This window comes from Oncorhynchus keta, chromosome 28 (genome assembly GCF_023373465.1).
Source record: "Oncorhynchus keta strain PuntledgeMale-10-30-2019 chromosome 28, Oket_V2, whole genome shotgun sequence".
Lineage (NCBI taxonomy): Eukaryota > Metazoa > Chordata > Actinopteri > Salmoniformes > Salmonidae > Oncorhynchus > Oncorhynchus keta.
The window spans coordinates 14,701,306-14,714,182 of record NC_068448.1 but is presented as its reverse complement, the minus strand read 5'-3'; the positions used below and the strand labels follow the sequence as shown (position 1 = coordinate 14,714,182).

General features: G+C 44.8%; 2 protein-coding genes across 10 annotated transcripts in view; one reads left to right on the top strand and one right to left on the bottom strand.

Annotated features, from left to right (window-relative positions):
* LOC118360519 (receptor tyrosine-protein kinase erbB-3-like) overlaps positions 1-12,877 on the bottom strand; it is a 38,203-nt gene that overhangs the window by 18,328 nt on the left and 6,998 nt on the right. Inside the window, 4 exon segments of the mRNA XM_052484947.1 lie at positions 3-65; positions 248-382; positions 8,732-8,918; positions 9,238-9,392. Of these exon segments, the coding sequence (XP_052340907.1) occupies positions 3-65; positions 248-382; positions 8,732-8,918; positions 9,238-9,392 (540 nt within the window).
* LOC127913214 (internalin A-like) lies at positions 4,849-7,902 on the top strand. Of its 9 annotated transcripts, none has more exons than XR_008085306.1 (4): positions 4,849-5,316; positions 5,509-5,586; positions 6,703-6,744; positions 6,931-6,967. XR_008085306.1 is itself a non-coding variant. In XM_052484952.1 (4 exons), the coding sequence occupies exons 1-4, from the start codon at positions 4,862-4,864 to the stop codon at positions 7,589-7,591; spliced, it is 1,350 nt and encodes a 449-aa protein (XP_052340912.1). In that variant the 5' UTR covers positions 4,849-4,861; the 3' UTR covers positions 7,592-7,902. The 9 variants fall into 9 exon arrangements, 7 of the variants coding, with proteins under 7 accessions (XP_052340912.1, XP_052340913.1, XP_052340911.1 ...); XM_052484952.1 differs by adding an exon at positions 5,359-5,430 and having other exon boundaries at positions 4,849-5,178; positions 5,515-5,586; positions 6,703-7,902; XM_052484953.1 differs by having other exon boundaries at positions 4,849-5,178; positions 5,515-5,586; positions 6,703-7,902.

Here is a 12,877-nt window from a genome sequence, read left to right as displayed (position 1 = left end):
ACAGATCTGGCAGTGTTCTTCACCAGACCCCCAGCAGTTCTCCCCACAGGAAGGGTGACAAGGCCCTACACACATGGAACATCATTATCAGTCAGATATAGCAACCAATGGCTAACCCAAGAACAGAGGTCAAAGCGGTCAAAGTTTATGGTCTAGCCAGAGTTTGGAATCTCAACTGGAATCCTGATCTCTTTTAGCATTTTCCAGATCAGGCTCTAACCACCTACTCTAGAGGACAGACACTGACCTCTCTGACCATTATACTGGATGTCAATGGGAGCCTTGGCTCTATCCCTGTCCCTCACAATGTCATCCCAGTTCACCCAGGGACCATAGCTCAGGAACCTGTTGTTGACGATCTGGACACCCCCCTCCAGAATTTCTGTAGAGAGGGGGGGAGAGAGAGAGAGAGAGAGAGAGAGAGAGAGAGAGAGAGGGGGGGGGAGAGAGAGAGAGAGAGAGAGAGAGAGAGAGAGAGAGAGAGGTGGGGGGAGAGGGAGAGTGAGAGCAAGAGAGAGAGAGAGACAGGGAGAGAGAGAGAGAATGAAGTGCAGGACAAAATACAAACCCTCCAACCCAAAAAGGCCTGTGGGGTTGATGGTATCCAAAATGAAATGATAAAATATACAGAACACAAATTCCAATTGGCTAAACTCTTTATCATTTCTATTTCACCTTTATTTAACCAAGTAAGCTAGTTGAGAACAAGTTCTCATTTACAACTGCGACCTGGCCAAGATAAAGCAAAGCAGTGCGACACAAACAACAACACAGAGTTACACATGGAATAAACAAGCGTACAGTCAATTATATAATAGAAGAAAAAAAATAGAAGTCTATATACAGTGTGTGCAAATGGCATGAGGAGGTAAGGCAATAAATAGGCCATAGTAGCAAAGTAATTACAATTTAGCAGATTAACACTGGAGTGATAGATGAGCAGATGATGATGAGCAGATGATGGTGTGTAAGTAGTGATACTGGTGTGCAGAAGAGCAGCAAAGTAAATAAAAACAATATGGGGATGAGGTAGGTAGATTGGGTGGGCGATTTACAGATGGACTATGTACAGCTGCAGCGATCGGTTAGCTGCTCAGATAGCTGATGTTTAAATTTAGTGAGGGAAATGTAAGTCTCCAGCTTCAGAGATTTTTGCAATTCGTTCCAGTTACTGGCAAAAGAGAACTGGAAGGAAAGGCGGACAAATGAGGTGATGGCTTTGGGGATGATCAGTGAGATATACCTGCTGGAGCGCGTGCTACGGGTGGGTGTTGTTATCGTGACCAGTGAGCTGAGATAAGGCGGGGATTTATTTAGCATAGACTTATAGATGACCTGGAGCCAGTGAGTCTGGCGACGAATATGTAGCGAGGGCCAGCCGACTAGAGCATGCAGGTCGCAGTGGTGGGTGGTATAAGGCGCTTTGGTAACAAAACGGATGGCACTGTGATAGACTGCATCCAGTTTGCTGAGTAGAGTATTGAAAGCTATTTTGTAGATGCAATAGCCAAAGTCGAGGATAGGTAGGATAGTCAGTTTTACTAGGGTAAGTTTGGCGGCGTGAGTGAAGGAGGTTTTGTTGCAAAATAGAAAGCCGATTCTAGATTTGATTTTGGATTGGAGATGTTTGATATGAGTCTGGAAGGAGAGTTTACAGTCTAGCCAGACACCTAGGTATTTGTAGTTGTCTACGTATTCTAGGTCAGAACTGTCTAGAGTAGTGATGCTAGTCGGGCGGGCGGGTGCGGGCAGCAAATGGTTGAAAAGCATGCATTTGGTTTTGCTAGCATTTAAGAGCAGTTTGAGGCCACAGAAGGAGTGTTGTATGGCATTGAAGCTTGTTTGGAGGTTAACACAGTGTCCAAAGAAGGGCCAGATGTATACAGAATGGTGTCGTCTGCGTAGAGATGGATCAGGGAATCACCCGCAGCAAGAGCGACATCGTTGATAAAAACGGAGAAAAGAGTCGGCCCGAGAATTGAACCCTGTGGTACCCCCATAGAGACTGCCAGAGGTCCGCCAACAGCAGCCTTGGGAAAATCCTCTGCATTATCATTAACAGCAGACTCGTACATTTCCTCTGCAAAAAAACAATGTACTGAGCAAAAACTTTTTACCAAATTACCGTACGAGAGACCACATATTTACCCTGCACAACCTAATTGACAAACAAACCAAAACAAAGACAAATTCTTATTGGTTGATTTCAAAAAGCTTTCAACTCAATTTAGCATGAGGGTCTGCTATACAAATTGATGGAAAGTGGTGTTGGGGGAAAAATATACGACATTATAAAATCCATGTACGCAAACAACAAGTGTGCGGTTAAAATTGGCAAAAAACACACACATTTCTTCCCACAGGGCCGGGGGGTGAGACAGGGATGCAGCTTAAGCCCCATCCTCTTCAACATAAGTAACAACGAGTTTGCGAGGGCACTAGAACAGTCTGCAGCACCCGGCCTCACCCTACTAGAATCTGAAGTGAAATGTCTACTGTTTGCTGATGATCTGGTGCTTCTGTCCCCAACCAAGGATCGTCTACAGCAGCACCTAGATCTTCTGCACAGATTCTGTCAGACGTGGGCCCTGACAGTAAATCTCAATAAGACAAAAATAATGGTGTTCCAAAAAAGGTCCAGTTTCCAGGACCACAAACTCAAATTCCATCTAGACACCGTTGCCCCAGTGCCCACAAAAAACTATACATACCTTCGGAAACATCAGCGCCACAGGTAACTTCCACAAAGCTGTGAACGATCTGAGAGACAAGGCAAGAAGAGCCTTCTATACCATCAAAAGGAACATAAAATTCGACATATCAATTAGGATCTGGCTAAAGTTATAGAACACATTGAGACTCTACATGTAGAATTCTGCAAAAATATCCTTTGTGTACAGTGTAAAACACCAAATAATGCATGCAGAGCAGAATTAGGCCGATACCCGCTAATGATCAAAATCCAGAAAAGGGCCATTAAATTCTATGACCACCTAAAAGGAAGCGTTTCCCAAACCTTCCATAACAAAGCCATCATCTACAGAGAAATGAACCTGGAGAAGAGTCCCCTATGCAAGCTGGACAGCAACACAATTAGACCCAAACAAATCACGAGAAAACAAAAAGATAATTACTTGACAAATTGGAAAGAATTTACAAATAGGCTGAGCAAACTAGAATGCTATTTGGCCCTAAACAGAGAGTACACAGTGTCAGAATACCTGACCACCGTGACTGACCCAAATGTAAGGAAAGCTTTGGCTATGTACAGACTCAGTGAGCATAGCCTTGCTATTGAGAAAGGTCGCAGAAGGAAGACCTGGCTCTCAAGAGAAGACAGGCTATGTGTACAATGCCCCCAAAATGAGGTGGAAACTGAGCTGCACTTCCTGTATGACCATATTAGAGAAACATTTCTCTCAGATTACACAGACCCACAAAGAATTTGAAAACAAATTTGGATAAAGTCCCATATCTGTTGGTTGAAATACCACAGTGTTCCATCACAGCAACAAGATGTGTGAACGGTTGCCACAAGAAAAGGACAACCAGTGAAGAACAAACACCATTGTAAATATAACCTATATTTATGTTTATTTATTTTCCCTTGTGTACTTTGCACATCATTACAACACTGTATATAGACACAATATGACATTTGAAATGTTTTTTATTATTTTGGAACTTTTGTAAGTGTAATGTTTAAAATACATTTTTTATTGTTTATTTCACTTTTGTTTGTTATCTATTTCACTTGCTTTGGTAATGTAAACATATGTTTCCCATGCCAATAAAGCCATTTAAATTGAAATTGAGATAGATGGTGAGGGAGGGAAAGCGATAGGGAGACAGAGACAGAGAGACTGTGAGAGACGAAGATCAAATCTGTGTTACACTAAGACAGTTCCAGTTAGACTCCCCTTTCATTAAACAATAACCACGACATGCTGGAGCATGTAGGGAGGAGCTGCTCCCAGAACCTCTCCCTGGAGGTTGGAGGGGTTGTGACATATGAGGCAGGTACACAAACATACACAAACATATGAGGCAGGTATACAACATGTTGTTGGGAATAACTTGAAGTTCTGCTTTCACACTAAATTCATTAGTTAGGTCTTTACTATCAATTCCACTTCACTCCTCCTTCTCACCCCCTGCCATGTTCCATTACACACCTATCTGCACACTGAGGGTGTGGTGTTTTACAGTAATCACTGGCTCCTGCCACCCACACAATGTGTCCTCCGTGTCTGGCATCTCTTCAGGCTTGGGGTTGGGTTTGAACCAAGTTGAGGACATGAAGCCAAGGTTGGGGTTGAACCAAGTTGAGGACATGAAGCCAGGGTTGGGGTTGAACCAAGTTGAGTACATGACGCCAGGGTTGAGGTTGAACCAAGTTGAGTACATGACGCCAGGGTTGAGGTTGGGGTTGAACCAAGTTGAGGACATGACGCCAGGGTTGAGGTTGGGGTTGAACCAAGTTGAGGACATGAAGCCAGGGTTGGGGTTGAACCAAGTTGAGGACATGACGCCAGGGTTGAGGTTGGGGTTGAACCAAGTTGAGGACATGAAGCCAGGGTTGGGGTTGAAACAAGTTGAGGACATGAAGCCAGGGTTGGGGTTGAACCAAGTTGAGGACATGACGCCAGGGTTGGGTTTGAACCAAGTTGAGGACATGAAGCCAGGGTTGGGGATGAAACAAGTTGAGGACATGAAGCCAGGGTTGGGGTTGGGGTTGAACCAAGTTGAGGACATGAAGCCAGGGTTGGGGTTGAAACAAGTTGAGGACATGAAGCCAGGGTTGGGGTTGAACCAAGTTGAGGACATGACGCCAGGGTTGGGGTTGAACCAAGTTGAGGACATGAAGCCAGGGTTGGGGATGAAACAAGTTGAGGACATGAAGCCAGGGTTGGGGTTGGGGTTGAACCAAGTTGAGGACATGAAGCCAGGGTTGGGGTTGAAACAAGTTGAGGACATGAAGCCAGGGTTGGGGTTGAACCAAGTTGAGGACATGACGCCAGGGTTGGGTTTGAACCAAGTTGAGGACATGACGCCAGGGTTGATGTTGGGGTTGAACCAAGTTGAGGACATGACGCCAGGGTTGGGGTTGAACCAAGTTGAGTACATGAAGCCAAGGTTGGGGTTGAACCAAGTTGAGTACATGACGCCAGGGTTGAGGTTGGGGTTGAACCAAGTTGAGGACATGACGCCAGGGTTGGGTTTGAACCAAGTTGAGGACATGACGCCAGGGTTGAACCAAGTTGAGGACATGAAGCCAAGGTTGGGGTTTAACCAAGTTGAGGACATGAAGCCAGGGTTGGGGTTGAACCAAGTTGAGTACATGACGCCAGGGTTGAGGTTGGGGTTGAACCAAGTTGAGTACATGAAGCCAAGGTTGGGGTTGAACCAAGTTGAGGACATGAAGCCAGGGTTGGGGTTGAACCAAGTTGAGTACATGACGCCAGGGTTGAGGTTGGGGTTGAACCAAGTTGAGGACATGACGCCAAGGTTGAGGTTGGGGTTGAACCAAGTTGAGTACATGAAGCCAAGGTTGGGGTTGAACCAAGTTGAGGACATGAAGCCAGGGTTGGGGTTGAACCAAGTTGAGTACATGACGCCAAGGTTGAGGTTGAACCAAGTTGAGGACATGACGCCAGCATTGAGGTTGGGGTTGAACCAAGTTGAGGACATGAAGCCAGGGTTGGGGTTGGGGTTGAACCAAGTTGAGGACATGAAGCCAGGGTTGGGGTTGAACCAAATTGAGGACATGAAGCCAGGGTTGGGGTTGAACCAAGTTGAGGACATGAAGCCAGGGTTGGGGTTGAACCAAGTTGAGTACATGACGCCAGGGTTGAGGTTGGGGTTGAACCAAGTTGAGGACATGAAGCCAGGGTTGGGGTTGGGGTTGAACCAAGTTGAGGACATGAAGCCAGGGTTGGGGTTGAACCAAATTGAGGACATGAAGCCAGGGTTGGGGTTGAACCAAGTTGAGGACATGAAGCCAGGGTTGGGGTTGAACCAAGTTGAGGACATGACGCCAGGGTTGGGGTTGAACCAAGTTGAGGACATGAAGCCAGGGTTGGGGTTGAACCAAGTTGAGGACATGACGCCAGGGTTGGGTTTGAACCAAGTTGAGGACATGACGCCAGGGTTGGGTTTGAAGCAAGTTGAGGACATGACGCCAGGGTTGGGTTTGAACCAAGTTGAGGACATGAAGCCAGGGTTGGGGTTGAACCAAGTTGAGGACATGAAGCCAGGGTTGGGGTTGAACCAAGTTGAGGACATGAAGCCAGGGTTGGGGTTGAACCAAGTTGAGGACATGACGCCAGGGTTGGGTTTGAACCAAGTTGAGGACATGACGCCAGGGTTGAGGTTGGGGTTGAACCAAGTTGAGGACATGACGCCAGGGTTGGGGTTGAACCAAGTTGAGGACATGAAGCAAGGGTTGGGGTTGAACCAAGTTGAGTACATGAAGCCAAGGTTGGGGTTGAACCAAGTGGAGTACATGACGCCAGGGTTGAGGTTGGGGTTGAACCAAGTTGAGGACATGACGCCAGGGTTGGGTTTGAACCAAGTTGAGGACATGACGCCAGGGTTGAACCAAGTTGAGGACATGAAGCCAAGGTTGGGGTTTAACCAAGTTGAGGACATGAAGCCAGGGTTGGGGTTGAACCAAGTTGAGTACATGACGCCAGGGTTGAGGTTGGGGTTGAACCAAGTTGAGTACATGAAGCCAAGGTTGGGGTTGAACCAAGTTGAGGACATGAAGCCAGGGTTGGGGTTGAACCAAGTTGAGTACATGACGCCAGGGTTGAGGTTGGGGTTGAACCAAGTTGAGGACATGAAGCCAAGGTTGGGGTTGAACCAAGTTGAGGACATGAAGCCAGGGTTGGGGTTGAACCAAGTTGAGTACATGACGCCAAGGTTGAGGTTGAACCAAGTTGAGGACATGACGCCAGGGTTGAGGTTGGGGTTGAACCAAGTTGAGGACATGACGCCAGGGTTGAGGTTGGGGTTGAACCAAGTTGAGGACATGACGCCAGGGTTGGGGTTGAACCAAGTTGAGGACATGAAGCCAGGGTTGGGGTTGAACCAAGTTGAGGACATGAAGCCAGGGTTGGGGTTGAACCAAGTTGAGGACATGAAGCCAGGGTTGGGTTTGAACCAAGTTGAGGACATGAAGCCAGGGTTGGGTTTGAACCAAGTTGAGGACATGAAGCCAGGGTTGGGGTTGAACCAAGTTGAGGACACGAAGCCAGGGTTGGGGTTGAACCAAGTTGAGGACATGAAGCCAGGGTTGGGTTTGAACCAAGTTGAGGACATGAAGCCAGGGTTGGGTTTGAACCAAGTTGAGGACATGAAGCCAGGGTTGGGGTTGAACCAAGTTGAGTACATGACACCAGGGTTGAGGTTGGGGTTGAACCAAGTTGAGTACATGACGCCAGGGTTGAGGTTGGGGTTGAACCAAGTTGAGGACATGAAGCCAGGGTTGGGGTTGGGGTTGAACCAAGTTGAGGACATGAAGCCAGGGTTGGTGTTGGGATTAGTATGTTTATCCTCCTTCCTATCCTACTCCTTTTTGGACCCATAAGGTGCTGGGGCTTGGCTCCACCTGGCTTTCTCTTTGACCCAAGGAGCAGGGGGGGATATAGATCTTGGCCTTTACTATTAAAGCCCATAGAAAAGCATTGAATAACACATTCATACAGTAAATGGCAAAAGGGACAGTCAAAAAACCAATCATAAGAAACAAGGTTTGAAGTATCTGTACTAAATCTGTCCTTTTTTTTACACATATTTAATCCCTTTTTGTATGGCATAAACCTACCTTCATACTTCCATTCAAACTGTCAAACCGTTCAGACACTACAGAAGTTTACGTGAGAAGACCTATTTTCAGGATGTCTCATGGTCTGACAAACACCACTCTAGCTCTGCCACCTTTCACAGCAGATGCGGAAGTGCTACACTGACGGATGTGGTGGATTGAGACACATCAAATGCAAACACCCCAGATATCTCTAGTTTAAACTGACGGATGTGGTGGATTGAGACACATCCAACCCAGATATCTCTAGTTTAAACTGACGGATGTGGTGGATTGAGACACATCCAACCCAGATATCTCTAGTTTAAACTGACGGATGTGGTGGATTGAGACACATCCAACCCAGATATCTCTAGTTTAAACTGACGGATGTGGTGGATTGAGACGCATCCAACCCAGATATCTCTAGTTTAAACTGACGGATGTGGTGGATTGAGACACATCCAACCCAGATATCTCTAGTTTAAACTGACGGATGTGGTGGATTGAGACACATCCAACCCAGATATCTCTAGTTTAAACTGACGGATGTGGTGGATTGAGACGCATCCAACCCAGATATCTCTAGTTTAAACTGACGGCGGTGGTGGATTGAGACACATCCAACCCAGATATCTCTAGTTTAAACTGACGGATGTGGTGGATTGAGACACCTCCAACCCAGATATCTGTAGTTTAAACTGACGGATTTTGATGGGGAATGTCTTTGTTATGTAACTTAGATTGACGCAGCGGTGAGTCAATGGACTCCAGGGGGTTAACCCCTCCTGACTACCACTATCCCTTCTTCTTTCCTCTCCTTTTTCCTTCTCTGTTTCTCCATATCCCCCACTCCTTCCCTCCTCTCCTATTTCCTTCTGTACTCTCCTGTCCCCCTCCCTCCTAATCCTTTCCTCCACTCACCAGTGAGGTATGTGAGTCCCAGGTGCTGCAGGCCATTGGAGCCCTCCTTGGGGTAGTTGTAGAAAACAGAGAGGGCGAACCCTCTGTCGTACAGGGTGTTGCCCCTGATCACACGCAGCTGTTCCAGAGGCAAACGTCTGAAGTGGTTCATGGCGATTAGGATGTACCCCGTTACCTCTCTGATGGTCTGGAGGGACAGAGACAGAGTTACAGAGTTCATCAGATTACAGATGAGATAATACTGTTACTGTAACAGTACAATTAGACAGACAGGTTACCTCTTTGATGGTCTGGAGGGACAGAGACAGGATATTATTATATTATTATATTATTATTATTATTATGTACCCTGTCACCTCTCTGATCGTCTTGAAACACAGTCACATTGTCAGATTACCTGAATTACCAGAGGAGGCCTCATGAACATGTCTCATGGAAGGGAAGAAGTAGAAGAAGAACAACAACAACAAGAGATCTTATAATAAAAAATGGTGTCTCCGTCTCACCCCTAGGAAGCTGAAGTCCCAGTCAGTCTCTATCTGGGTGATCTCCAGGTTACCCATGATGATCTCACAGCCTGTGTAGCGGTTCTTGATGAGGTTGTACTGGTTCTCCTGGGATCCTGTGGAGCTCAGCCCATTCTGGGTACCAGTACACACCACTGACACACACACACAGGAAGGAGGGGAGAAGAAAGAAGGTTTATTTTCAGTGTTGTTCAATCAACCAACCAACCAACCAACTAATCAGAGAGACCAGTGTACCTCAGGCAAGGAGTGCACTGGTATGGAGTAAGAGCTTCAACAAAATAACCTAGATAGTTGGACTCATATAGTGGTATGTGTGACTGCAGTGATGAGTCTGTTGATATGTCTGTTAATATGTCTGTTAACAAGTCTGTTGATATGTCTGTTAATATGTCTGTTGATATGCCTGTTAATAAGTCTCTTGATATGTCTGTTGATATGTCAATTAATATGTCTGGTGATATGTCTGTTAATATGTCTGTTGATATGTCTGTTGATATGCCTGTTAATATGTCTGATATGTGTGATATGTCTGTTAATATGTCTGTTAATATGTCTGTTAATATGTCTGGTGACATGTCTGTTAATATGTCTGTTAATATGTCTGTTAATATGTCTGGTGATATGTCTGTTAATATGTCTGTTAATATGTCTGTTAATATGTCTGTTGATATGTCTGTTGATATGCCTGTTAATATGTCTGGTGATATGTCTGTTAATATGTCTGGTGATATGTCTGGTGATATGTCTGTTAATATGTCTGGTGATATGTCTGTTAATATGTCTGTTAATATGTCTGTTAATATGTCTGTTGATATGTCTGTTGATATGCCTGTTAATATGTCTGGTGATATGTCTGTTAATATGTCTGTTAATATGTCTGTTAATATGTCTGTTAATATGTCTGTTGATATGTCTGTTAATATGTCTGTTAATATGTCTGTTAATATGTCTGGTGATATGTCTGTTAATATGTCTGTTAATATGTCTGTTAATATGTCTGTTAATATGTCTGGTGATATGTCTGTTAATATGTCTGTTAATATGTCTGTTAATATGTCTGTTGATATGTCTGTTGATATGCCTGTTAATATGTCTGGTGATATGTCTGTTAATATGTCTGTTAATATGTCTGTTAATATGTCTGGTGACATGTCTGTTAATATGTCTGTTAATATGTCTGTTAATATGTCTGGTGATATGTCTGTTAATATGTCTGTTAATATGTCTGTTAATATGTCTGGTGATATGTCTGGTGATATGTCTGTTAATATGTCTGTTGATATGCCTGTTGATATGTCTGTTGATATGTCTATTAATATGTCTGTTGATATGTCTGTTAATATGTCTGTTGATATGTCTGTTGATATGTCTGTTGATATGTCTGTTGATATGCCTGTTGATATGTCTGTTGATATGTCTGTTGATATGTCTATTAATATGTCTGTTGATATGTCTGTTAATATGTCTGTTGATATGTCTGTTGATATGTCTGTTGATATGTCTGTTGATATGCCTGTTAATATGTCTGTTAATATGTCTGTTAATATGTCTGGTGATATGTCTGGTGATATGTCTGTTAATATGTCTGTTGATATGCCTGTTGATATGTCTGTTGATATGTCTGTTGATATGTCTATTAATATGTCTGTTGATATGTCTGTTAATATGTCTGTTGATATGTCTGTTGATATGTCTGTTGATATGTCTGTTGATATGCCTGTTGATATGTCTGTTGATATGTCTGTTGATATGTCTATTAATATGTCTGTTGATATGTCTATTAATATGTCTGTTGATATGCCTGTTGATATGTCTGTTGATATGTCTGTTGATATGTCTATTAATATGTCTGTTGACATGTCTGTTAATATGTCTGTTGATATGTCTGTTGATATGTCTGTTGATATGTCTGTTGATATGCCTGTTGATATGTCTGTTGATATGTCTGTTGATATGCCTGTTAATAAGTCAAATCAAATCAAATTTTATTTGTCACATACACATGGTTAGCAGATGTTAATGCGAGTGTAGCGAAATGCTTGTGCTTCTAGTTCCGACATTGCAGTAATAACCAACAAGTAATCTAACTAACAATTCCAAAACTACTGTCTTATACACAGTGTAAGGGGATAAAGAATATGTACATAAGGATATATGAATGAGTGATGGTACAGGGCAGCATACAGTAGATGGTATCGAGTACAGTATATACATATGAGATGAGTATGTAGACAAAGTAAACAAAGTGGCATAGTTAAAGTGGCTAGTGATACATGTATTACATAAGGATGCAGTCGATGATATAGAGTACAGTATATACGTATGCATATGAGATGAATAATGTAGGGTAAGTAACATTATATAAGGTAACATTGTTTAAAGTGGCTAGTGATATATTTACATCATTTCCCATCAATTCCCATTATTAAAGTGGCTGGAGTTGGGTCAGTGTCAATGTCAGTGTGTTGGCAGCAGCCACTCAATGTTAGTGGTGGCTGTTTAACAGTCTGATGGCCTTGAGATAGAAGCTGTTTTTCAGTCTCTCGGTTCCAGCTTTGATGCACCTGTACTGACCTCGCCTTCTGGATGATAGCGGGGTGAACAGGCAGTGGCTCGGGTGGTTGATGTCCTTGATGATCTTTATGGCCTTCCTGTAACATCGGGTGGTGTAGGTGTCCTGGAGGGCAGGTAGTTTGCCCCCGGTGATGCGTTGTGCAGACCTCACTACCCTCTGGAGAGCCTTACGGTTGAGGGCGGAGCAGTTGCCGTACCAGGCGGTGATACAGCCCGCCAGGATGCTCTCGATTGTGCATCTGTAGAAGTTTGTGAGTGCTTTTGGTGACAAGCCGAATTTCTTCAGCCTCCTGAGGTTGAAGAGGCGCTGCTGCGCCTTCTTCACGACACTGTCTGTGTGAGTGGACCAATTCAGTTTGTCTGTGATGTGTATGCCGAGGAACTTAAAACTTGCTACCCTCTCCACTACTGTTCCATCGATGTGGATAGGGGGGTGTTCCCTCTGCTGTTTCCTGAAGTCCACAATCATCTCCTTAGGTTTGTTGACGTTGAGTGTGAGGTTATTTTCCTGACACCACACTCCGAGGGCCCTCACCTCCTCCCTGTCTCGTCGTTGTTGGTAATCAAGCCTACCACTGTTGTGTCGTCCGCAAACTTGATGATTGAGTTGGAGGCGTGCGTGGCCACACAGTCGTGGGAGAACAGGGAGTACAGGAGAGGGCTCAGAAAGCACCCTTGTGGGGCCCCCGTGTTGAGGATCAGCGGGGAGGAGATGTTGTTCCCTACCCTCACCACCTGGGGGCGGCCCGTCAGGAAGTCCAGTACCCAGTTGCACAGGGCGGGGTCGAGACCCAGGGTCTCGAGCTTGATGACGAGCTTGGAGGGTACTATGGTGTTGAATGCCGAGCTGTAGTCGATGAACAGCATTCTCACGTAGGTATTCCTCTTGTCCAGATGGGTTAGGGCAGTGTGCAGTGTGGTTGAGATTGCATCGTCTGTGGACCTATTTGGGCGGTAAGCAAATTGGAGTGGGTCTAGGGTGTCAGGTAGGGTGGAGGTGATATGGTCCTTGACTAGTCTCTCAAAGCACTTCATGATGACG

What these genes read in the sequence shown, in the direction of transcription:
- LOC127913214 (XM_052484948.1), top strand. Translation starts at nt 5,612, where the DNA reads ATGACGCCAAGGTTGAGGTTGAACCAAGTTGAGGACATGACGCCAGCA. An exon ending in GTTGAGGACATGACGCCAGG is followed by an intron (nt 6,409 to 6,702) that starts GTTGGGGTTGAA and finishes GCCAGGGTTGAG; the next exon opens with GTTGGGGTTGAACCAAGTTG.